The sequence below is a fragment of the Pelophylax lessonae genome (genome assembly GCF_965119305.1).
Source record: "Pelophylax lessonae genome assembly, chromosome: 11".
Taxonomy (NCBI): Eukaryota; Metazoa; Chordata; class Amphibia; order Anura; family Ranidae; genus Pelophylax; species Pelophylax lessonae.
Genome location: NC_138778.1, coordinates 169,867,861 through 169,891,135, shown reverse-complemented (window position 1 = coordinate 169,891,135; position 23,275 = coordinate 169,867,861). Strand labels below are relative to the sequence as shown.

The 23,275-nt window shown below is 42.4% G+C and overlaps 1 protein-coding gene across 1 annotated transcript; it reads left to right on the top strand.

Annotated features, from left to right (window-relative positions):
• The first annotated feature begins 1,169 nt into the window (after nucleotides 1-1,169).
• On the top strand, nucleotides 1,170-20,380 carry LOC309566287 (lysozyme C-like). The gene is made up of 4 exons (XM_082271391.1): nucleotides 1,170-1,327; nucleotides 14,468-14,617; nucleotides 16,865-16,943; nucleotides 20,202-20,380. Exons 1-4 carry the CDS (start codon nucleotides 1,198-1,200, stop codon nucleotides 20,260-20,262), a joined length of 420 nt encoding a protein of 139 aa, XP_082127517.1. The 5' UTR covers nucleotides 1,170-1,197; the 3' UTR covers nucleotides 20,263-20,380.
• Nucleotides 20,381-23,275: the final 2,895 nt, after the last annotated feature.

The following is a 23,275-nucleotide window of genomic DNA, read 5'->3' as shown; positions in this document are numbered from 1 at the left end:
GCGACCTCCGAGGTCGCGGTGCGAGCAGCGCGCCGCAACCTCGGAGCGGCATGGCACGGACTTCATAACATTGAAGTCTATGGCGGTCGCCTCCAGGTCGCCCCAAAGAAGCTCCGGACCCTTTTTCTAAGTCGGAGCGACTTGTGTCACTCCTATTAGAACGGGTCCGCAGCTTCCCTATGGAAGGCGACCTACGGTCACCTTAGTGTGAACGGGGGCTTACTGCACTTCAATTAATTGCTTGTTTTGGTCTACTCTAGACATACTTACATGATCTTCCGCTTCTCCCTGCGGCATCTTCTTCCCTATGTCCAAGCAGTCTAGAGTTCTAACAGCAGAGTTCATGCGGTCAAGGGGAGTCCATAGCCTTGCACTAGACGTAAGGACATGAAGGGACAGTCCCCCGTCAGAGTGTAGGAGACTCCATCTGCCGGGGAGCTGAAGATCAGGTAAGTAAACCTGCTTCTCCCCTCCCCTAGACAAAACAAGCTTTTAATCCTAGCAGTGAGGGTGCAGACCCTGGAGTTGTGCTGTATGGTATTGTTACTGTGTTTACTTCAAAGTACATTTTATGTGAATGTAGGCAGGTGTAGTCTCCATTCTCCACTGCAGGTGGTACTCATCCACAGACACATTTCAGGAGGAGAGGAAATCAAGAGGAACAAAGTTCCTCTATGTTTCCAGGGTCACTGGGGAAACTATCCAATTGGATACTGCCATCCCATGGCACTCTAGCAGCCATCTTGGGTCAGGTAGAGCCTATTTAGGGCCCTTGCTCCCAGGCTTATAAAAAAACACAAACCAGTCAAGCGCACTACAAGGCTCAGCCCAACAGACAGTATTCTATGGTATCGGCATGGTGAGGACAAATGTTCATTCCAACACACAAGGGTCCTGCAGCTTGCCAGGTAAGATCCAAGGAAAACAACAAAGAAATGGCCACGCAAGATCCTATTTAGAATGCATGTTTGCTAACAGCAAATACTTCTAATTTCGCAACTCCATTTTCTGGCGGGCAATGTCACTAATCAGAATTATTTCCAGAAATGTTTTATATTCCAGTCTGAAGACCCAGAATAGTAAATATGATGACATCCTCGTCCCTTGTTTACTTTGAATGTGCTTATCGTCTGCGTTGTGTCACCATTTTTTACTATAAATAGGGAAGGCGCCGGTGTTCCTCAAAATATTTTCAGGATGAAGGTTTTCAGTCTGTTTATTCTGATCGCCCTTGTTGCTGGGACCTGGGCATTGCACAGATGTACCGTGATGGCAGCCATAAAACGCGGTAACGTTATCGGCATTAAAGGCTACACTCTCGGAGATTGTAAGTATTGTTTTTTGGTCTAGCCTTCTCTATCTGCTATGAGTGACTATGCAGATACTTATTTCTCTTTGATATTCTCTGTGTATAAGGCCCTACATACAGCAAGTGTTACTATGGATGAAATCCGCAGAACATGGAAGAATTAGTCATTAAAAGGGAGCAGCAGACCAATAAACCCATCTCTTTGTCACGTTGCTCTCTTCTCCTCTTAACATGCTCCTTGTTAGCACATGAGCCTTTTAGCACAAATGATTGGCTTCTTGTGCTGCTTCTCCCTCTCCCAGTCCATGCTCTGCATTATAGGGACTGCAGCAGACTGATACCAAGTCTATTTCAGGTTCTTGGACTGCTTGCATGCACAAAAAATGGAAAATTGTATTAAATACTTACCGTAATTTTCCTTTCCTGACGCCAATACATGGCAGCATACACATGATATAGCTCCGCCCCTATATCCACCCACAGGTCCTGTTTAAATCTATAAAAGTGTGACTGAGAGCAACCTCTCCATTCTTCGTAAAAAGCATAAAGATCAAGAGGGAGGGTCCGTATGCTGCCATGTATTGGTGTCAGGAAAGGAAAATTACGGTAAGCATTTGATACAATTTTCCATTTTCCTGACGGCAACATGGCAGCATACACATGATAAATAATGAGCTTCTGAGAGGGAGGGTTTTGTGTTGCAAACTCAGTCTTTATTTTAACATGTAGACTAGACATAGATTCCTGAATAGTTCTTCTCCCGAACTCCACCGTAGTGAGAGCTGCTGGATCCACCCTGTAATGTTTCAGAAACTGCAGAGAATGGGGAGGTTGCTCTCAGTCACACTTTTATAGATTTAACCCCCTCCCATCCGCGCTACAGCCTATATACGGCTGCAGCGCGGACTCGAATTTTCGGGAGGCCGTTTTTAAAGCGAGCGAGCGCGCATCGGGGAGAATCTGTGTCGGCCGTGTCCCTTGGACACGGCCGATCACAGATCGTGGTGAATGGCCAATCACAGCGGCCATTCACCACGTGATCAAGCCGTCCAATGAGAGATGATCTCATATGTAAACATATGAGATCATCTCTCATCGCCGGCGCTCCTTCCTCACACAGACACTGCAGTGTGAGGAAGGAGGGGGAGCCGACAGCCGCTGGGGACACAGAGACATGTAATCAGGGCACTGATCACCAGTGCCCTGATTACTAAAGTTAAAAAAACCACACACATTGCCCCCCCATCAGTGCCCACAGTGCCCGCCATCAGTGCCCCCATCAATGCCCACAATCATTGCCCCATATCATCAGTGCCACCCGTCAGTGTCCATCAGTGCCACCCGTTAGTGTCCATCAGTGCCGCCTATCAGTGCCCATCAGTGCCACCCGTCAGTGCCACCTCTCAGTGCCCAGCAGTGCCGCCTATCAGTGCCGCCTATCAGTGCTGCCTATCAGTGCCGCCTATCAATGCCGCCTATCAGTGCTCATCAGTGCGGCATATTAGTACCTCCTCATCAGTGCCCATAAGTGCCACCTCATCAGTGCCCATAAGTGCCACCTCATCAGTGCCCATAAGTGCAGCCTATCAGTGCCCATAAGTGCAGCCTATCAGTGCCCATCAGTGCCGCCTCATCAGCGCACATCAGTGAGGGAGAAAAATTTATTTTCAAAATTTACTCGCAGAAAATAAGAAAACTTTTTTTTTTTTTTTCAAAATTTTCTGTCTTTTTTTTTTTTTTTTTGTAAAAAATAAAAAACCCAGAGATGATTACATACCACCAAAAGAAAGCTCTGTTTGTGTGAAAAAAATGATAAAAATTTCATATGGGTACAGTGTAGCATGACCGCGCAATTGTCATTCAAATTGTGAGAGCGCTGAAAGCTGAAAATTGGCCTGGATGGGAAGGGCGTTTAAGTGCACAGAAGGCAAGTGGTTAAACAGGTCCTGTGGGTGGATATAGGGGCGGAGCTATATCATGTGTATGCTGCCATGTTGGCGTCAGGAAATATATCTAATCGTGTATTTAAAAATTCAGAGCAGCATTCATTTGTGTCTAATATTTGCCTAAGGTTCAACTTTAAAGTGGACCTCACCCCTCTAACTTTACTAAGCTTACATAGTCAGAGTAGGTGCCATAACGTACTGGTTGTAGCTAAAAATCCTTTGGGCCCTGTGAGTCCTAGGAGCCTGATACTGGATACAAGCATGAGATGAGTCTTTGATTTATTTTGAGAGGGCCTCAACTGCCAAGTTTTGGTCTTCCTTTGGGCCCTGTGGGCCTGGATAACCAGATAATGAATACATGCTACAACTGAGTACTTGATTTCAGCTTCAACTCAAACTTCCATTACCCCCCTTCTCCTGCCTGATTTTGGTCACTCTTTGGGTCCTGTGAGCCCAGGGAGCCAAATATTGGATGCATGCTTGAGCTTGAGACCATAATTTCAACTTTAACTCAAAGTTATATTACCCTCCTTCAACCTGCCATGATTCCATTACTGAATGAGAATGCCTCAACAGCCAATTCTTGGTTTTTCTTTGGGTCCTGTGGGCCCAAGGAACCAAATATTGGATGCATGCTTGAGCTTGAGTCTTTAATTTCAACTTTATCTCAAAGTTCTATTACCCCCCTCCCCCTACCACAATTCCATTACTGAATGAGAATGCCTCACCTGCCATTTTTTGTCTGTAATTGGGTCCTGGGGGCCCAGGGAGCCAAATGCTGGAAGCATGCCTGAGCTTGAGACCCTGATTTCAGCTTCAATTTCAAGTTATATTACTCCCCTCCCCTCACCCAGCCACATTTTTTATTACTAAATGAGAATGCCTCAACTGCCATATTTTGTCTCTCATTTGGTCCTGTGGGCCCAGGGAGCCAAATACTGGATGTATGCTGCAACTTGATTTCAGCTTCAAATCAAGGTTTTTTACCCCCCCCCCCCACCACAATTCCATCACTAAATAAGAATGCCCCAATGGCTCATTGGATGATACAACAATGAAGAGATATGTAGTGTTCCATGTTGGATCTGAGGATGAGAACATATATTAGGATTTAATTATTAGTGAAGTGCTCATTATTTGTAATAGATGTAGTACCCGCTGTTACTCTGTTATGTTATTCAATGGGGACAGGACAGGCTACCTTTAAAGCCATTATTAGTTTATTACATGCCGATGCACGGAGCCAGCAGCCGCGATTGCCACGGGGCACCCGAGATCGCTCCATGCTGAGAGAGAAGGACGGTCAGCTATTGTAAACACAGCTGACCGTTCTTCTCTCTGAAATGATCATAGAGCTCCTGTGATCCTTCTATATAGGATCACAGGTCTCTATGGTAATTTCACAAGCCCCCCCTTACAGTTAGTAAACACGCCTCAAGGCTTACATTTAATCCCTTGATCACCAACTAGGTTAACCCCTTCCCTGCCAGTGTCATTATTACAGTAACAGTGCATATTTTTAGCACTGATTACTGTAGTAATGTCACTGATTCCCCCCAAAAGTGTCAAAGGTCAGTTAGGGGTCCGAACTGTCCACTGCAATGTCGCAGTCCCGCTAAAAATTGCAGATCACCACCATTACTAGTAAAAAATAAATAAATAAATAAAAATGACAAATCTTTCCCCTAGTTTGTAGATGCGATAACTTTTGCGCAAACCAATCAAAATATGCTTATTGCAATTTTTTTTTTTTTACCAAAAATATGTAGCAGAACACAAATTGGCCTAAAAGGATGAAAAAAGTTGATATTTAAATTTTTTTTTGGGGGGGGGGGGGGGGAATGTTATATAGCAGGATTTAAAAAATATATATATTTTTTTCAGAACTGTCGACCTTTTTTTGTTTATAACACAAAAAAAAAAAACGCACAGGTGATCAAATACCACCAAAAGAAATCTCTATTTGTGGGGGAAAAAAAGGACATACAATTTTCCGTTGAAGTAACGCAGTGCCGAATCACAAAAAATGGCCTGGTCATTAACCGCTTGCCGACCGCCACAAGTAGATATACTGCAGCGGTCAGCCCCTCACAGGCAAAGTGACGTATATATACGTCACTAGCCTGTGAGGCTCTGGGGAGCGAGCACGCGCCACCGGCGGTGCGCTCCCGCTCCCGCGCGGTCACGGACCCCCTCCTGCGCGTGTGACCGGCGGACCCGATGTCCGCTGCTCACTCTGCGATCGTCGGGGGAGAGGGAGAAAGGCAGGCAGCTTGTGTACTATGTAGGACCATTGATCAGTGTTCCTACAGCTCAAGCCACAGCCAATTGCAGTTAGAATCACGCCCCTAGGGACACACACAGCCCCTCCCTCTCAAATAAAGTTAACCCCTTCACTGCCAGTGTATTTTTACAGTAACAGTGCATATATATATAGCACTGATTACTGTAGTAATGTCACACTGGTAACCCCAAAAGTGTCAAAAATGTCAGTCAAGGGTCCGATCTGTCCGCCCCAATGTCGCAGTACCGCAAAAAAAAAAAAAAAAAAAAAAAAAAAAAAAAAAAAAAAAAAAAAAATCGCAGATCGCCGCCATTACGCGTTAAAAAAAAAAACAAAAAAAAATGACAAAAATCTTTCCCTTTGTTAGTAAACGCGATAACTTTTGCCCAAACCAATCAAAATACGCTTTTTGCGATTTTTTTTACCAAACATATGTAGCATAAAACAAATTGTCCGAAAATGTTAAAAAATTTTGATTTTTACTTTTTTTTGGGGGGGAATTTCGTAAACAAATGTGAAAAATATTGTTATTTTTGCAAAATTGACGCTCTTTTTTTGTTTATAGCGCGTGATCAAAAAATCCCACAGGTGATCAAATACCACCAAAAGAAAGCTCTGTTTGTGGGAAAAAAAGGACGTCAAATTCGTTTAGGTCAAAATCTTTACAAAAAGTGCAGCGCTAAAGTAATTTGAATAATAATGTGGCAAGTGGAGAACCACAAAAAAAACATATACAATATAAGCAAAATAGTGTCCAAAATACTGAATAAAGTCCCAAAACAGAAATGCAAATGAAAATGAATCCGCATGCAAGGTGTTGAGGAGAACAATCCTTTTTAGTGACACCCAGGGAAAAGTGGAGGATGGGGACACCTCTGTGCACAAGTATCACAAGCAGCTTACCAGAACTCCTTGGCTACTCAATTTAATGAGACAGCCTCTCCCAGCAAGATGTTATACCAATGTCACCAGCGGTTGTCAAGCTCCAATGCTTCATAATCACTCCATCATATAAGCATGAGTATATAAAAAGAATAAAAGCCCATAGCGTAATTCCGTAACATATAAAATCCAATTTATTAAAAGAATACTACTCACAGTGAGAAGGTAAAAAACAGGTACATAGAACAGTGCGGCGTCCCGCAATTGTCCAAAACAGCATCAAGCAATGTAAAGCAGCCGGCTCCGTAAGGGGGCGTGTGGACTTTGCATCTGGAGTCGCCAACGTTTCGTCATCAAAAGACTTCGTCTGGGCGTGACTCCAGACACAACTCACACGCCATTTGTACCCCCACATCTAGGTGAGTGACAACCTCGTCCACCAATGATGAAGCAGCGTGGAGACAAAGGTTGTATACATCCAACAATGATGGCCGACAACCCGGAAGTGTAAGCAGTGTCATCACATCTGCCAATGGTAACCACCAACCCGGAAGCGGAAGTAGTATCATCACATGATCTCACTCAATAGGAAGTGATAGACTACCCTGCACTCCATTCCTCTCTATGGTAGCTTAGTGCAAACTAACCACTGCGGGCTATATCATGCACCCACCACTAGAGACAGTATACCTCGCTCATGATTAAAAACTATAAGAAAATAGGGAGGAGTACAGTGTATTAATCACAAAGATTGAGGAGAATTACACAATTTAAAAATACCTATATTGAAACATAATACTTATTTAAGCACTATGTATTTCATAAAACTTTACACATCGTTATTCATAGATTGGGCTAATATGAACACACATCCTGTTGTGAATAAATAAAACGCCATCTTGTGGCCAAAAATGTGTGAAACATCTAATAAGAAAAATGATGAAAAGGTGAAAAAACAGTGAAAAATTACTAAAAACTTTAAAAATTTATACAAAAAAGGCTGTTGGTGAAAACAGTGTAATATTAAGAATATATTAAAAAATGAAATTAATATTTAATCATATGAAAGAAAAATATATATATATAAAAATATATATCTAAAAATATATACATGAAAGGTGTATATGAAGTAGTGCATGTGAATGAACACATATATGGAAAAAAGTATCCATAAACATATTATTCTTAATAAATGATGAAAATTCTGAATGAATCACCAAGCATCATACTATAAAGTGTGTCGTGCTAATAAAAAATTATATTAGCAGGATGTGTGTCCTATAACAATCCCAAATCTATACCAAACATATATTTATCACAGTTGTCATCATCACAAATGTTAAATAAAAATAATAAAAGGTTAAAAATATTAAAAATCAACTGTTATTAATAAAAGAGTTTACATCCCATTCCACATTCAACCCATGAGGGACATAAGTCTTTAAAAAATAGATCCAACGGGTTTCCATCCTTGATATCTCTCGTCTTATGTTGGATCCTCTCCAGTGAGGTGAGAACTTATCTATCCCTATAAACAATGTGTTTTTAGGGTTCTTGTGGTGGCACTGGTCATAGTGCTTAGACACACTATGACCAGGGAAACCTTTCCTAATGTTTCCCACATGCTCCCCTAGCCTGATCTGTAATTTCCTCGTTGTTCGTCCAACATATTGCTGACCACACTTACATTGCAGCATGTAGACAACATTGGTGGACGCACAGGTAATGAAAGAATCAATCTTATATTCACGTCCTGTGGAAGAGGATGTAAATCTTTCAATTTTTCTCCCCTTAAAAGAGTTGAGAGAACAGATCTGACATCTGTGGCAAGGGTAAAAACCTTTAAAATCACCAAAAAATGAGGGTTGAATGGGTCTCTCAATAACATTTTGAGCTATTTTATGTCTTAGGGAGGGGACTCCCCTAAAAATAACTTTGGGGTGTTCAGATAAAATAGGGCCCAGAATGCGGTCATTTTTTAAGACCGGCCAATGTTTTTTAATAATGTTTTTGATTAAGAAATGTTGGGTGGAGTAGGAGGTGACAAAAGAGTTTTTGAAGCTCTGGTTGTCATTCCCTTTCAGACTCGGGCGTAGTAGAGACAACCTGTCAATGGCAGCTGTGTCCCTAATGGTCGCGTCCAATTGGGTAGCATCATACCCCTTCTCCACAAATTTTATTTTGAGAGTGTTAGCTTGTTGTAAAAAATCTTCTTGTCGGGTACAGTTTCTGCGTAATCGCAGAAATTGTCCTTTGGGAACAGCGTTAAGCCATGACTGATGATGACAGCTGTCATGAGGAATAAAGCTGTTCCGATCCGTTTTCTTGAAGTGAGTGGTGGTGGTAATTCTATCACCCTGTGCTACCAAATTCAAGTCAAGAAATGTAATATGGGTGGAGCTACTGGTATGGTCCAATTTAATGCCCCTATCATTGGTGTTCAGCCTGGAAATGAAGGAGTCCAGCGAGGGGGTATCGCCATCCCATAGGAGGAGGATGTCATCGATGTATCGCCGCCACAGTATTAGCTGCGGCGGTCGATTGACAAAGACGACATCCTCCTCCCACTTGGCCATAAACAAATTCGCTAGGCGGGGGGCAAATTTAGCCCCCATCGCGACTCCTCTATTCTGTAGATAATAGGTGTTGTTGAACCAGAACAGATTATGAGACATGGCAAATTTAATAATGTCAATTATGAATGTCCTTTGTTCACAGGGTAAGGAGCTCCACAGATCCAAATAGTGCTGTACAGCTTCTAATCCCTGTCCATGATCAATTATGGTGTACAGCGACGCCACGTCCGCTGTGGCCATAATATACCCTTCTTTCCAAGAAATGTCTTGTAGAATATTCAGGACGTGAGTAGTATCTTTAAGATAAGACGGGATCTGTTTGACAAGTGGTTGTAAGAACTCATCTGCGTATTTGCCTATTCGGGAACAGAGGGAATCTATCCCGCTAATTATGGGACGTCCCGGAGGTTTAGCAGGGTTCTTATGGACTTTGGGTAAAAAATAAATAATTGGCAAACGGGGCGCAGAGGGTATTAAAAACAATTTTTCTTTTTTATTAATAATTCCCTCTCCATGGGCCCTATCCACTAGGGATTGCAACTCCTTTTTGTACTTGGGAGTAGGGTTAGAAGCAAGGACTTTGTATGTGTCTCTATCACTTAAAATATTTCCCATTTCGGAAATGTAGTCGACTTTGTCTAAAACTACTATGCCGCCCCCCTTGTCGGCAGGGCGGATTACAATGTCCTTGTTGTCACAGAGTTTCTGAAGCCCTGTGTGTAACCCATCATTAGTGGGGGGCCTTTTTATTCTAATATCTTCTATATCTCTCAAAACCAAGTCCTTGAAAACTTGGACTGAGGGGGCAACTTTCCCAGGGGGGTTAAATAAAGAAGCATTGGCCAGGGATGTATGTACAAACCTATGATCAGAGTTGGCTATAGTACGAGTAGGATTGGAGATGATGTACCTCTGAATGTTCAGTTTTCTGACGTACTTCTGCACATCCATGAAGACGCCAAATTTATTCAGCGCCTTCGGAGGTGCAAATTTTAGTCCACGATGAAGGACAGCTTTTTCGTCATCAGTAAACTGAGCCTTTGAGAGGTTAAATATGCCAGGGTCTTTTACACTCTCCTCCTTTTTCTTCCTTGACCGCCTCCCCCCTCTGGTCCCTCTCTTTGTTCTATGAATCTCTTGTTTCCCCCTCCCCTGTGAAAACCCCCCTGTTGGAAATTCCCCTCCTGTGAATATTCATAAGAGGGATAATTAGAATGAGGGGTATTTCTGGATGGATAGTAATCATTTTGAGGTCTTCTACCATCCATCCAGCCCCCATTAGGGGTCTCACTGGGATGGCGGGTGATCACCCTATTACCCGTATCAAAAGGGGAATCCCATCCTTCATTTTCTAGAGGGGTAAAACGATTAAAAGTAGGTACATCGGAGCGTCTAGGTGTTATGAACTCAGAGTTAGACTCTCGATGACCATTGTTGTTATTACCTCCTCTATTGTAGGGAGGATTTCTATAAGGTATTTGGAAGTTATTGGAATTATTACCCCTTTGATTTTGAGGTCCCTGTTTATTAGGGGGGGGCTTCCGTCCTTTCCCCCCCCTACCCCCCTGTTGAGGTCTCAAGGGGGGAGGGGGAGGGGGAGGGAGGGGTACAAAAGACTGTGTTTGGGTCTCCATTTCCTCATCATGAGGGTTGATGGTACCGGAACTATCAGAATTTCTCAACGTTTGCCATTTAAAAACGGTATTATTCTTATAGTCTTGTAAATCCCTATTGAACTTCCGTTTCTTTTTATTCTTTTGCTCCGTTATTTCTTTTTCTAGATGTTTTCTGTGTGTTTCAGATCTTTTCTTGTATTCCTCATCGTTTTTAAGGTCAGCAAGAGACGTTTTTAAGATCTCAATTTCATCGTTAATTTTAGTCAGTTTGCTTTTTTTCCTACTGATGAGAAATTGAATGAACCTGACACCCGCCTCATTAAAGTACTGAAACCAGCCATCTAAGTCAGGTTCATCGCTTTGGGGGTTGACTTCCCATCTAAGGCTACGGGGGACCATTTTGTCAACCACATACTTTTCCAGGAAGGCAATATCCCAGTTAGTATGGGTTTCTGATGTCATCAGATTTTTCAAACGTAAAAAACGGCCAGCAATGTCGTCTGAAACAACTCCACTGCCGTCAAACACATCCCCCACATCTAGAATGTAGTTGCTCCTATATTCAAAAATGTCTATATTAGTAGCCATCATAGACGGAAGATTTTGAATGATAAGCTGCAGAAATGGTGTTAGTAAAATACAATATAAAGGGAGAGAAAAAAATTCCTGCGCTAAGTTAAATAAATGACAGTGTATTCGATATGAATTATGTGAGCAGCTAGCACCAAAATCAACTAACAGTGATCAATAACCAAAATCTTTACAAAAAGTGCAGCGCTAAAGTAATTTGAATAATAATGTGGCAAGTGGAGAACCACAAAAAAAACATATACAATATAAGCAAAATAGTGTCCAAAATACTGAATAAAGTCCCAAAACAGAAATGCAAATGAAAATGAATCCGCATGCAAGGTGTTGAGGAGAACAATCCAGATGCAAAGTCCACACGCCCCCTTACGGAGCCGGCTGCTTTACATTGCTTGTTGCTGTTTTGGACAATTGCGGGACGCCGCACTGTTCTATGTACCTGTTTTTTACCTTCTCACTGTGAGTAGTATTCTTTTAATAAATTGGATTTTATATGTTACGGAATTACGCTATGGGCTTTTATTCTTTTTATATACTCATGCTTATATGATGGAGTGATTATGAAGCATTGGAGCTTGACAACCGCTGGTGACATTGGTATAACATCTTGCTGGGAGAGGCTGTCTCATTAAATTGAGTAGCCAAGGAGTTCTGGTAAGCTGCTTGTGATACTTGTGCACAGAGGTGTCCCCATCCTCCACTTTTCCCTGGGTGTCACTAAAAAGGATTGTTCTCCTCAACACCTTGCATGCGGATTCATTTTCATTTGCATTTCTGTTTTGGGACTTTATTCAGTATTTTGGACACTATTTTGCTTATATTGTATATGTTTTTTTTGTGGTTCTCCACTTGCCACATTATTATTCAAATTACTTTAGCGCTGCACTTTTTGTAAAGATTTTGGTTATTGATCACTGTTAGTTGATTTTGGTGCTAGCTGCTCACATAATTCATATCGAATACACTGTCATTTATTTAACTTAGCGCAGGAATTTTTTTCTCTCCCTTTAAATTCGTTTAGGTACAGCGTCGCACGACCGCGCAATTGTCCGTTAAAGTCATGCAGTGCCGAATCGCAAAATACCCCCTGGTCTTTTAGCAGCCAAATCCTCCGGGGCTTAAGTGGTTAAGGGGGCAAATCCTTCCGGGCCAGAACTGGTTAAACTGACAATTGCGTGGTCATGTGGCATGGAACCTAAATGGTGGTATTTGATCACCTCTGCGGTTTTTATTTGTTGCGCTATAAACCAAAAAAGACAGACAATTTTGAAAAAAGAAAAACAATATTTTTTTTCTTTATGCTAGAAAACACACCAATAGAAAAAATGTAAAAAATCGAATTTCTTCATCAATTTAGGCCAATATGTATTCTGCTACATCGTTTTGGTAAAAAAAAAATCCCAATAAGCGTAAATTGATTGGTTTGCACAAAAGTTATAGCATCTACAAACTATGGGATATATTTATATAATTTTAATTTTTCTTATTTTTTTCTACTAGTAATGGCTGCAATCAGTGGTTTTATGGGGGATTTCGACAGTCAGGTGAACAAATCTGACACTAGGTGACACTTCTTGGGGACCAGTGACACCAATACAGTGATCAGTGCTAAAAAAAAATGCACTGTCACTGTACTAATGACACTGGCAGGGAAGGAGTTAACATCAGAGGTGATCAAAGGGTTAAATGTGCTCCTAGGGAGTGCTTTCCAACTGTGTGGTGGATGGTTTGACTTGGGGATGACAGAGATCTGTGTTCCTACTTAGCATAAACACAAGATCTTCATCTTCCCAAAACGACGGTCTGCCTCTCCTGAGAACCATCGCCGGTTGGTGGCGAACATCGGGTTTGCCGGACCCACTGATCGGCTCCCTCTGTGTCCAGTCACAGCGGGAGCGAGTCACAGGCAGCATGCATCCGCTTCCCAGACCCAGTGCATGACATCATATCAAGGTACATGATTTAGTGCAGGAGGGCAGCCCTGCCGCAGGAAATCTGCATGGGCGGTCCAGAAGGTGTTAAAGTATACAGGTAGATAAAGATGGAAAATAAGTTCCCAATCAGTGTATGACTGTTTACAGCCATATGGCTTCTTGTGTCCTGATTATTAAATCAGATCATAATGGGTGTAATGGCTATTTGTACCCAGAATACAGAAATAGCGCGGTGTATTGGGGAGGTTGCAGTTTCTCCTATAGGCCCAATTTGGAGCAGATGTTTTTTTCTTCCAAAGCGCTCATCCAAAAAAAGGAAAAGAAAATATGAAAAAGAAAATTATCCAAATGCACATATACAACTCGGGTGTATTTGTAAAACAAATCCACAGAATAATTCATTCTGCAAAACTGAATTTGTTCTGTATGAATGCTGGCAAAATCACATTTTACTAGGCTGTCAGATTAGGGAAAATCAGGAAAATACCACAGCATGGCCACTAGAAGGAGCTGATGATTTTAAGAAATAAAATTACTAGGATCATCAGCTCCATCTAGGGGCCATAATGCCATATTTTCTGGATTCATACTATTCTTATGAGCGAATAGTATCCACCCTAGAGAAAAAATAGCCTAGTGGCCTTTAATTTTGTCGTCATTCACCCAGGACTACAGTTTTGCAGAATGCAAAGCTCTGCAAATGATTAATAATTTATTTATTTTATTTATCTTTCCTGTTCCAGGATTGTTCCTCCTCCTTTATGCCCTACTTTATTTAGTTTTTGAGAGAAGCCAAAATACCTTAAAAGATTTAGACTTAATAAAATCTGTACTATTGCCATAATGAAAAGTGCACTATGAATGGAGAAGGCAGACCTTTCATTCATCCACCCGTCCTCTATTCATTGAAAGATTTTGATTAATAGAGACTATAGTATAGATTCAATGAATGGAGGAGGGGTGGAAGGGGGGCGTAGTCGGGACACTTAATGAGTGCCGGTCCCAGGTCCAGCAGCTTGTATAAACCTCTGCAGCAACAGATGATTACCACTGCAGAGGTATGCAGGGGATGCAGAGGACTGAAGATTTAAAGGAAGAAAGCAGTCACCAGCACAAGGGACATTTATTATTCAATGTAAGTACTGTCCCTTGTTATGAAAAAAAAAAGCTTTAAGCACAATAACTAATATTAGAAATTTACAAGCTTCAGAAACTGAAACATAATTGTTAACATGCTATAAATAACAGCAATTAGTAGCTGTAAAAATTTTGGGTTTCACCAAAGTTCTTGTAAACATTCATAAGTTAAATATATATTTTTTTTTTTTCTAGATATGTGCTTGGTTCATTTTGCCAGTTACTATGATCACACCTTGAACAGAAGTCCCTCTGAATATGGCATCTTTCAGGTCAACAGTTACTGGTGGTGTAACGATGGCTACACCAATGGGCGCAAAAATCTATGTGGAACATCTTGTTATGGTAATGTGTAATTAATGTATAACTATGGTAATGGTAACTCCCTAGCTGCCAATATTTTTCACATCATCTTAAACTAGGATATATTTACCAAAAAATATTGATTTTCAGTTACTTTTTATGGAACACAAGGGGGGATGCATTGTGATGTGACAGCAGCAAACACACAGAGAACAGAACTTGTGTAAATGCAGAATCTAGTAATTCGCAACAACCCCAGTGGGAAGACACCTGACCAGGAACACTCATGGCATGTAACAGCAAAGTGTAGCGGAGCAGGTCTCAGATGTTCCGACAACATCTGTCTTGAGGGGCGGAAGGAGGCCTGGCCTGTCCATATCCGAATGGGGAGGTCCCCCAAGAAGGATGACATGGCCCTAGCCCTTCACTACATCTCTGGGACCTTTCCCTGCCACTAATCTCTGTCCCTGTCAGACGGGTGACCAGTCCCTACATTACCCCCTCGTGAAATGCGCACCAAGCCTGGGAGTCAGGGCCTTAAGTAGGCTCTGCCTGACTCAAGATGGCTGCCAGAGTTACATGGAGTGGCAGCACCCAATCAGCTTCCCCAGGGACCCTGGAAACCATAGAGGAACCATGTTCCCCTTTACATCCTCTCCCCCTTCAATGCTGCTGCAGTTGAGGATCACCTCCAGTGGAAAAATTAGACTGCACCTGCCTACACACAAACAACTCAACATCTTAACCACACTGGCTGAATATCATGATTGTAGAAATGTGATGTCCCTTCCAGGCTTCCTGGCAATACATTTTCACAAACCTATGCTGGAAGATTAGAATTTATAGAGACCAAGTTCTTATAATTTATGGAGTCCAGTTCTACTGAACCTTACACCTCTCTCTGGAAAGTGGTATCATTAAACACCTTCTGAATGCTGCCAGAGCCTATAACCCCTATGTATGGAAACAACAGTCTCCCCCAGCTGTTGCTCAATGGCTCGCCAGAGTAAATGACATTGAACACATGGAAAACCTGACCTCTACTCTTTGGGACAAATCTGAGGAACATAAGACCAGGTGGTTCTATTGGGACCTCTTCCATTTCTCATATGAGTACATCCAATATTTTTTGAAGTGACCTGCTCACCTCTCACACTGAGTTGTTTGACTCACCTCTGTTTCTCCTGGTAGCGGTAGTCTTCTCCTTTTTTTTTTCTCTCCCTCTCCCCACCCTCTTTTCCCCTGACTTTTAATCCCTCTCAAAAAAATCTGAAGCGCACGGATAAAGGCTGGATCCTTTCTTATCCACTTCTCCCTTCCCCAATTGCTTGCGTAACGTCTCCCTTGTTGTCCTGACTTGCATCTTGTTGCCACTACTTAGGACTTGTAGGTTACCTCTGTGAGAAAACTCAGTTCTTTCTTCACATCCATTACCAGTGTGAGTTCTTGCAAGTTTCAACTTTTCAATTTTATAAACGCATCATTGTATCTCATGCCTGCGTTTTGTGAATTATTCTGTTTGCACTATTGTACTTTCTACTTAAAGCAGAGTTCCACCCTAAAATTTAACTTCGATCCATCTTCTTGCTCCGGGTCACCTGAAAAACAAATGGATAATCGCAATTTTTTTTTTTTTTTTTTTTACTTACTTTGTTTTAGAAGATAATATACTCACCTTACTTCCTCTTCCTCCCCTCGGCGGCCACGGCGATTCGTCACTTCCTGGCTTGCAATGATTTCTGGGAGCTGAACGTCATCGCTCCCAAGAATCAATGCGCCTGCACCGACCCCGACGTCAGTTCCGGTGCAGGCACGTCATTCCCTTCTAAACAGCTTCTGGGCATGCCCAGAAGCTGTGCAGGGATGACGCTGCAGCCCCGAAAGTGACGGCGGGGCCGGTGCAGTGCATCGTGGGACCGAAGAGGATGGAAGAGGACACAGAAGAGGATCGCGCTGGCTTCAGCTGCCCACACCTGAGATGGCAGCACTGGACAATACATTTTCAAGGTAAGTATTTCTTCTAAAAGGTAAGTGCAACCCGGGACAGTTCAGAGGCTATCCATTGTGGAATGCACTAGCCCTGACTGTCCCGGGGGTATTTTTATGTATTTTTTTTTGTTTTAGGTGGAACTTCCGCTTTAATGTATTTTGAGAGTATCTTGTGTGCACTTGAAATACTCACTCTACATGTTGTAAGAAGTCGACTTCTCATTGTTACCTATTGCACACCTTTAAAAAAAAAAAAAAAACAATAATAATATGACATTATTGTGTGTGTTATATGTTTAGACCTACTGGACACAGATCTTTCGGATGATGTAAGATGTCTAAGGAGAATTGTGAGAGATCCAAATGGACTGGGTGCCTGGTAAGTTATGTTCAGTATTACAGATAACTCGCAGAGAACATGACCCTGTTTTATAATTTGTCTTTGGCTCCGTTCACATGTTAGCGTATGCATCATGGGCAGAACCGCCGCGGTTCCGCCCGCGATCCGGAGATTATTGCAAATTGCGGGACGCCTGTGCGTTGCCCGTTGATTTGCAATAGACCCCCAAACGCTGAGCGATGTTGCCGCGATTTCTGCCTGCCGAATCGCGGTAACATCGCGCAAAAAAAAATCACGGGACGCAATACGACCAAAAAAGTACAAGAGCTTCTTTGGAACGTATTGCGTCCCGCAATTTTTTTTGCGCGATGTTACCGCGATTCGGCAGGCGGAAATCGCGGCAACATCGCTCAGCGTTTGGGGGTCTATTGCAAATCAACGGGCAACGCACAGGCGTCCCGCGATTTGCAATAATCTCCGGATCGCGGGCGGAACCGCGGCGGTTCTGCCCGTAATCCATACGCTAACATGTGAACGGAGCCTTTTGGTAAGACTACGTTCACATCTTGGCATTGCTATTACAGGCGTTTTTATGGGCGTTTTTTCAGGCGTTTTTATGGGCGTTTTTGCAGACGTTTTACAGGCGTTTTTTGTGCAGGCGTTTTTAGATTGACTAGAGACCAATGGAAAACGCCTGTAATCTGCCCAAAAAGAAGCTCATGTACTTTTTTGAGCATTGGGCGTTTTGTTCACGGCGTCAAAACGCTCAGATGTGAACAGGGGCCATTGAAATGAATAGGATTTGTCTTGTTGGGCGTTTTGAGAGCTGATCCTAGAGCAGAAAAACTCCCCAAAAACGCCCCAAAATGCCTACATGTGAACGTAGCCTAAAGACTGATTGTAGCGCCTCTGAAAAAGTATGGACTTTAGTTAGCCAGGGCAAAAGGAGCTACTAGAAGAATGATTTTAAGCTACATTCGGTAGATATAAATTATACAAATTAATGGCCATCTGTAATCAATAAAATGGCAATAAATATGTTTTCTAAAGGAAGCAGTTTTAGCAGAGCTTTTTTTTCAGTGAAGGAATGCAGGGAAAAAGCAGTTCCGGCACTTCCAGCACATCCAGTACTGAATGTATGTGATGACAAGGGGTGATGGGGTGTGCTGGAGGGTCTATTGATGCTGGCTGCTGGGGGATCCATTGTTACTGGTGGTTTATTATTGCTGGTGGAGGATCTCTTGCTGTTAGGTCCCTATGTTGCTTGGGGGTCAGTTGTTGCTGGGATGGATCTACTGTTGATGGAGGGGTCTCCTAAAGCTGGCTGCTGGGAGATCTGCTGTTGCTGTGGGGTATATGGTTGCTGGAGAGGGGTCTATTGTAGATGTGGGCTCTATTGTTGCTGGTGGAGTCTATTGTTTCTGGCTGCAGGGGATCTATTTTACTGCTTTTCTTATTTTCATTAACACATTCTATACAAATGATTTAGCACCACAAAATGATACTTGGTTCTGTAGTCTCACAAAAGGGTGGTACACAGAGGTGGGTAGGGGATGTAACCAGGAAACTGAGCTCAAAGGTGGGTAGGGGATGAAGACAAGTGATGACTTGGAATAGTGGGTACCTGCACCTATTCTCTGAGAAAAATAAACGCACATTTAATATGGTATCAGCTTCTTGCAGGACTGCGTGAGATAAAGTAGCAGCATGAGGAGCCAATCAGTGTATGTGCTGATGAGAAGCATGCTGATAGGAGGAGAGAGCAGAGTGACAGAGAAATGAGCTAATCACTGAGCTGTTATTTCATTCACCATTTATTCACAAGCTGGGGCAGGTCTAGGATAACCTGGGCTTAGAGGAAGCGAGTTGCATAATGCTGGTCTTCAGACTGAGGACATCTAGTTGCAGAAAAAAATTAGTTTGCGGGGGAAGTCTCTGGAGTGAAAGGGCAAATAGAAGTAAAGGCTGGGTATTGATAAATGGGTTATTGATTTTTATTTTGGTACTTTTTGCTGAAGTACTGCTCTAAGGATACCCCATTTACTAAATGCTTAACAATGTAACATTTGTAGACTATGGGGTTATTTACTAAACCTGGAGAGTGCAAAATCAGCTTAGTAAACAGTCAGCTTCTAGGTTTTATCAGTTCCTAATTCAACAAGTTAGAAGCTGATTGGCTACCATGCACAGTTGCACCAGATTCTAAGTGTTCCAGTTTTAGTAAATCTCCCCCTATGAGACTTTGGGTCCTTTAACACGGGCCTTCTGCCCAGTAAACTCTGCTTGGCTCAGTGGGAGAATCGATCTGCCGATCCCCATTGAACAGGCAGATGAGAGGTCCGTCTCCACTCACTGTGCTGAGACAGACCTGTCAGAGCCCCGCTCTCCTCACCTGTCTATTTTCATCCGATTCCATCTGATCCGATCTGATCTTCCAGACAGATGGAAAATGTGGTTACCATCCGTCTGGATTTTACAGACAGGATCGGATTGGATAGCAGCGCGTGTCAGCGGACATGTCACAGCTGACATCTGCTGCCCCATAGGGGTGCATAAAGCATCTGATCAAGTCCACCTGAAAAACCGAAGCTGGCCCTTTCACACAAGTGATCTGATTAGGTCCACCTGTCAGTTTTCATGAGGACCTGACTGGAAGCTGCATGTTAGTCTATGGGGGCCAGATGTACGCAGACTTGTTTCTGTTTACATTATTTTGATAGGTAATTGGATGTAAACTGATGATAGTTTGTTTACATCTGGCCGTCCATAGGTATAATAAGCAAAAAATAAATAAAAAATAGGCAAACACATATGTTATTGGACAAGATGGCTAGAGTGCAAGGAGTCTTTGTGGTACATACTGGCCCAAGAGTATACGTCGCAAAAAATGTTGCATTCAGATCACGCATTGTATATCAATTTATTACATCATATTGAGATGGCTGAGTCGGTTAACACTAGGCGAATTGTCAGCCTGACAAGTCGCGCTCCCTCGAGGTCCATTGACCGCTACAGGACCCGTTCTAATAGGAGCGACACAAGTCGCTCCGACTTAGAAAAAGGGTCCTGTACTACTTCGGGGCAACCTCGGAACGACTTGCATAGACTTCCATTATGTGAAGTCCCTGCAAGTCGCTCCGAAGTCGTGGTGCATGGTAATGCACAAGTCGCCCCCGAAGTAGTAAGGAGTCGTGTCGCCTCAGTGTGAACCGGCTCTAAGAGTCAAAAAGAAAAAAGTAAACCATACATAAAACATTGCACAAATGGAAATGAACTCATAAAATCTTCTTCTGACAGGAGCGTCTGGACAAAGAATTGCAAGGGACGAAATCTTTACTCCTACACCACCGGATGTTAACTGCCTTCAATACACTCTGCTGATATAATATGTTTGTTGAATTAATACAGTTTTGCAATCTGTTACCTGAGCTACATTCTTCATACTTTACCAAATAAACTTGAAGTGAAAAATCCTACTCTTGAATGTTTTGGTTTTTTTCTTTTCAAAATGTATATATTTTATTTAAAAAAAAAATCTTTCCTTAACCACTTTACCACCGGAGGATTTTGCTGTCTTCCGTCCAGGCCACTTTTTGCGATTCGGCGCTGTGCTACTTTAACTGACAATTGCGCGGTCGTGCGATGCCGTACCCAAACAAAATTTACGTCCTTTTTTTCCCACAAACAGAGCTTTCTTTTGGTGGTATTTGATCACCTGTGCGATTTTTACTTTTTGCGCTATAAACAAAAAAAGAGCGTTTATTTTGAAAAAATAACAATATTTTTCACATTTTTTTATATGAAATTCCCCACAAAAAAAATGTAAAAATCTAATTTTTTTTAAATTTTTGGCCAATTTGTTTTATGCTACCTATGTTTAGTAAAAAAAAAACGCAATAAGCGTATTTTGATTGGTTTGCGCAAAAGTTATTGCGTTTACTAACTAAGGGAAAGATTTCTGTCATTTTTGGTGTTTTTTTTTTAACGCGTAATGGCGGTGATCTGCGATTTTTTTTGCGGGACTGCGACATTGCGGCGGACAGATCGGACACTTGACTGACATTTTTGACACTTTTGGGGGTACCAGTGACATTTCTACAGTAATCAGTGCTATATATATGCACTGTTACTGTAAAAATGACACTGGCAGGGAAGGGGTTAATTTTATTGGAGAGGGAGGGGTTAATGTATGCCTGGTGCTTACTGACGTGTGGGGGGGGGGAGGTGACTGTGTGACAGAAGGACAGATCGGATGTCCAGCTATGCTGAACACTCCGATCTGTCAGTCCCTGTCACTATGGAGATCCGCCGCTGTGTTTACACACAGCGGGCGGATCTCCAGACTCGATCCCTGACGATCGGGGCAGAGCAGCGGCAATCGCCGCTGCTCCTCCCCTGGCCCGACTCCCGCTGTGAATGAACACAGCGGGAGTGAGCCTCCGGCGGTGCGCGAGCGCCGCCCACAAGGGGCGGAGTCCAGCGACGTAGGTCTACGTCGCTGGACGGGATCGCGGCGCTTTGCCGCAGTAGCCTCCATGTGAGCGGGGCTAAAGTGGTTAAAATAGAATTTAATTTACTGCCCATCACCCAAAATAGCCACTAAGGCCGGACATAGACAGCTTAAATCTTGGCTTGAAAAGTTCAGCAGGAACCAGCCAAGACTCAAAACATGAGTGGGCAGGCTGAATGTACCAAACTGATCGATCAACTTGGGTACAACCAGCCTGCCGGATTCACTTGTGACTATCTAGCTATAGCCACTAGCAGTAATCACTGTCTTTTCCCAGCAGGATGGCTCCCACCCCCAACAGGATTCCCATGTGCAGCACTGTTTTTGTTGAATTCACACCGTCTATGGCCTACCTAAGACTTTTTGAAAAATGTATTATTCATAGGGTTGAGTCTGTATTATCACAAGGTGGTTTTTCCTATTTCTTTGGGTCTGACCACAACTGGAGGTAGGATCTCTGTTAGGAGATGCATTGATTAGCTGAGTCAGTATGGTTTTATGTTTTAAGTGTGCCCTAGTTTTAAATCATTTAATTCTACAGCACTCTTGCCCATGGATCTGATGTATGAAACCCACCAGGAATGCTGTCTGCAGAGAGTTTGAATGTTCCGAAGCACCAGGAAGTGGTGGAAGGGGGGTGCACCCCTCCCGGCACTTTGAAAAGTGATTCTGAGGCAAATCCACTGCGGGGATTACTTTTATCTGAATGTCCCATGCCTGAGGGAAAAGAAAATGCTGGGGTTATGGCATCTAGCTGTAGCCACTTCCCCCGGTATTTAACGTCAAACAAATGACGTATTTTTCCATTAGGCAGTCGGCAAGTGATTATTCCCCTTGTTTACAGATTTAATAATTAAGCCGGTCTTTTCCTGTAACTCCCTCAAAACCTGTTTTTGGCTATACATATATTTGGTAGATCTTCTTTTTCTCTTTATTTGGCCAACATCTGAAATAGTTTTTTCCACCATCCTAACAAATAAATTATTATTTTTCTAGATCATTAAAAGTATATAGTTCTTTGCTAGGCTCTTTAATTGCTAAGTGGACTTTCAACTTTCATTTTTGTTTTACACTCATTATTTGGATACTCCAATCATCCTCAACTGGCCAACTCTTCTACGGTGATTTCATCAGTTATAACATAATTGAGTATATTTCCTTTAATGCCAGTTTCCTTGCAAAAAGATTCAACTTTTATCCATTAAATAGGAAAATGTATGGTAGTAAGCCCAAAGGAGAGGCCTTTCATCAATATTTCCTTGTATTGGGAGTAACGTTTAAAGGAGGATCACTTAAATATTTGTAACATTCTAGCCTCCACTTTTTTCTCAGGATGCTCTTTATCATTGATTATGTCCTTTTGATTTAATTTTCTGTTCTAAATTCTCATTTCTGTCCCTCAGTTGGGTTTCTTTCCCCCTCTTGCCTCATCAGGGTATGCCAATTTTTCTGTTTAGTAGGCCTTGCTTGTATTGGAGACTCTTTTGCCTTGAAAAATAATTTTGTTCTTTATCGTTACTTGGATGATGATTATCTCTCGTCTTTATTTCACCCTTTCTGCTGATAATCTGCTTTCCATGTTGTGAATCTTATTCTTAAAGAGTAACTTAATTTAAAAATGAGGGGAATCATCTGTGAAACATCGAGTAGCCAGTTTCTACATTCAAGATGGTGGCTCCAGTGAACCAAAGGCAAGTGAAGACCCTAAACTTTGCATTGTGCACCTCAATAAAGTTTCTTGGGTGTGTGACATGCCCAAAATCTACAACTGGTTAAGGATAAATTTCTCCACAGTGATGTACGTGAGGCTTGTTATAAAGTGACACTGTCACTAATATGAAATTAAAATTAAACTTGTTAA

Excerpts from the sequence above, each read along its gene's own strand:
- LOC309566287 (XM_082271391.1), top strand. The coding sequence starts at position 1,198 with ATGAAGGTTTTCAGTCTGTTTATTCTGATCGCCCTTGTTGCTGGGACC. Across the intron at positions 1,328-14,467 it reads AGGCTACACTCTCGGAGATT|ATATGTGCTTGGTTCATTTT; the intron begins GTAAGTATTGTT and ends TTTTTTTTCTAG. Across the intron at positions 16,944-20,201 it reads CCAAATGGACTGGGTGCCTG|GAGCGTCTGGACAAAGAATT; the intron begins GTAAGTTATGTT and ends TTCTTCTGACAG.